The sequence below is a fragment of the Grammomys surdaster genome, unplaced genomic scaffold, assembly GCF_004785775.1.
Source record: "Grammomys surdaster isolate TR1022 unplaced genomic scaffold, NIH_TR_1.0 127, whole genome shotgun sequence".
In the NCBI taxonomy this organism is placed as follows: domain Eukaryota; kingdom Metazoa; phylum Chordata; class Mammalia; order Rodentia; family Muridae; genus Grammomys; species Grammomys surdaster.
Window position 1 is genome coordinate 5,871,956 of NW_021604585.1, and position 3,194 is coordinate 5,875,149.

The following is a 3,194-nucleotide window of genomic DNA, read 5'->3' on the forward strand; positions in this document are numbered from 1 at the left end:
TATATATATATATATTCTTTAACAGGATTCCATTTTTCCAACACTATTTATTACTGAGTTTTTCTGTATTACAGCATTTTTTGTTTATTGGCTATGGATTTTTTTCTAGCATCTTAATCCAATCTGAGAAATTCATATTAAATTTTATTGATCAGTGTTTTATCTTTTAAAAAGAACTCTACAGCTGTTTGGGTTTTTTTTTGTAGTTAAAGTTTTTTGGGGGGGCGGGGGGGTTCGAGACAGGGTTTCTCTGCGTAGTCCTGGCTGTCCTGGAACTCGCTCTGTAGACCAGGCTGGCCTCGAACTCAGAAATCCGCCTGCCTCTGCCTCCCAAGTGCTGGGATTAAAGGCGTGTGCCACCACCGCCCGGTAGTTAAAATTTTTATTGAAAAATATTTATAAAATATATTTCAATCATGCTTTCCCCTCCACTAATTGCTCCAGATTTTCCCTACTCTATACCCACTCAACATCATGTTCTTCCTCTCTCTCTCTCTCTCTCTGTCTCTCCCCCTCTCTTTAAAAACAAACAAGCAACAACAACAACACATACACACTTACCTGATGTACTTAACACATACTCAGTGACCGTCCAGCAGAAAGTGTGGTTCCAACTATAAAGTGCAAAGAAAGCCATCTTGGAGGAGCGTGCAGGGTAGCAGGGCGCCATCAGTGAAGCAACTCCAGGTGGCCGCCTAGCACCATGAGAATACAGAATGAAAACTGGACTTCAGCCTCAACCTCAGCTTCCTCAGTGTAGCATAGAAATCACAACGCTGACCCCCCCAAGGGGAGAGAAGAAAGATGAAATACAGTAACAATGGAAAGGTCTCAGCATCTTCTGGGCCTATGGTTAGGAGGAGCATCATGAAGGTAGGGCGTGCTAGAAGAAAGCTGCTTACATCTGTCATGGTAGCTGGGAAGTAGACAGAGGGGAGTCAACAGACAGCCACCTTGCCTGGTGCATCCCCAGCGATCCACTTCCTCGTCACCCGAAGTTCCCACTGCCTCCTGATAATGCCACCAGCTAGCAAAGGTGCCTATGGCCTCAGGGGACCTTCCAGATCTAAATTATAATAGGGCCGCCAGTTAGAATCCTGTATTTTCGGGACAATGAACTAATCACCCATAGTTGTGACTTGTTATATTTCAGGGAGAAAATATCAGACACACAAAAAGACTGGAAATTTTTTGAGGTAAGCCACTTGTTTTGGGGACTTTTGTTTTTGCAATGAAATTAGCACAAAGCAATAACCAGTAGCCATTAGACAGATGCAAAAAAAAAAAGGAGAAGAAGAAGCAAATATTCATTTTTAAAAAGGATGACTAGATGTTGTTTGCTACACCTTAGAATCTTAGAATTTTGGCCTGATTTCTCACCCACAAATATAAAGACATGTGTCACCCAGTGCAGCTTCCAGGGACAAGGACCAGCCACATCACCAGGGCTCGTGCCTGTGTAATGACACTGTGGGACGCTGGGAGTTTTTCACACCATTTCTGAGTCCTGCGATTTTTCTTTTTTCTCTTTCAGTCCTTCTATACCTTCTGTACGTGCATAGCCTGGATTGTCTTCCGACGGCAGTACTTGACAGAGATTGAGGAAGAGGTAGGCAGGCTTTTTCGAACCAATATGTTCAACATTCCTCGAAGGAAGCGTGAGGATGAAGAATCAGGGGGAGAGAAGAAGCGCATGACACTGGTACAATTCAGGTATGCCCTCTCGTTTATTTTCTCTGTGTTCTTGAGAAGGAAGTCTCTCTGTAGTTCAGGCTGGCCCCAGACTTGTAATCCATGTGCCTTAGCCTCTGGCAGCTGGCATTACAGCCTGCACCATGACATCTGGCTCAGCTATGACCACTGCACCTTTCCTCAGCTCAAGAATATTTGTAAGAAACAGAATGTTGGGATATGACTGTCCCCCCTCTCTCTCACAGGAGGATGATGGCAAAACGTCCAGCAATTAAGAAGGCCATGGACATGCGCTCCCCGGTTTTGTCTACTCTGCTGCCATCTCTCAGAGAAAAAGCTCAACATATCGTTGAGAAAAAGTATGTGGCAGGCATCAAACTCCAACCCCGAGTGGAGAAGGACACAACAAGTCTGAAGTCTGTGGCCATGCCAATGTAAGCAGCCCAAGGAGAATCGTGGGAGTCTGGTGGCTGGTCCCTCTAGGCAGGCTTGGAGCAGCCAGGGGCTCAGGCACTGTGGTTCCTCTACTGGGCAGAAGAAAGCATCTGTTTCCACGCCAACCCCTATCTCACTGACCAGAGCATCTCTACTTAGGCCCATCTGGACTAGAAAACAAAACAAAACAAATCCCTAGAAGTTGTACTAGACTCCAGATAGTTGTAGCCTGAAGGAGTGAGGGATAGACTCTTCAGGGCTCAGGGACTGTTATAAGAATTCATCTTGGGGAGATGTGAGTAGAGCCAGAACGTAATTCTGCTATGGACTGAGTTTTGGGCTGATGTGTGAGACCACAGTGGTGGTATGGAAATGGAATCAGCGTGTGTGTGTGTGTGTGTGTGTGTGTGTGTGTGTGTGTGTGTGTGTGTATGCGCGTGCGTGTACGTGTACGCATGCACACATGCATGAATGCACTATTACAGACTGATATTCACAGTCATGACCGCAACCATGAACCACAGTCTTCGGCCTTATCACTTACTGTATTAACTACAGCAGTAATTCTCTTTACAGAGTTGGCATCTTGGGGGAGCCTCGAAATCTGTTCAACCCGCATACTCTCCTCCCCCTTGAATCAGAAGAAAACGGAAAACCAAGCGGAAGGAGTTCTTCCATAATAGAGAGAAATAACACAAGGATTCAGGACACACTGAATTTGGTCATGTCAAAACTTACTTCGCAAAGCACTAAGTAATCTAGTTGGTTCCAGTCCATAAATAATCCAGTTGGTACCTAGGTCTCTATATTTGAAGTAACTACTTCTCCATAGCACTTTTAGGATTGATATTTATTAACATAAAATAGCTGTTTAAACTGTTGAAGAGTTTTTAAGTCGGGTTCTGTTAAAAGTTAACAAGTTGATTAATAAAGAGTTTTAGAAAGCTCTTAAAAAGCACATTCTCCTACTCATGCTGGTTCTTCTTTGTGTTCATGTGTGTGAGTGCACTTGTATGTGCAAGTGTATATGGCACTCGTGTGCCTGTGCATGCACGGGCCAGAGGACA

At 44.5% G+C, this 3,194-nt stretch overlaps 1 protein-coding gene across 1 annotated transcript in view; it reads left to right on the plus strand.

Annotated features, from left to right (window-relative positions):
- Positions 1-2,884, plus strand: part of Ppp1r36 (protein phosphatase 1 regulatory subunit 36) — a 19,542-nt gene extending 16,658 nt beyond the window's left edge. Inside the window, exons 7-10 of the mRNA XM_028789049.1 lie at positions 1,154-1,196; positions 1,535-1,713; positions 1,938-2,126; positions 2,704-2,884. Coding sequence (XP_028644882.1) covers positions 1,154-1,196; positions 1,535-1,713; positions 1,938-2,126; positions 2,704-2,884 — 592 coding nt within the window. The remainder of the gene's footprint in view (positions 1-1,153; positions 1,197-1,534; positions 1,714-1,937; positions 2,127-2,703) is intronic.
- The last annotated feature ends 310 nt before the right edge of the window (positions 2,885-3,194 follow it).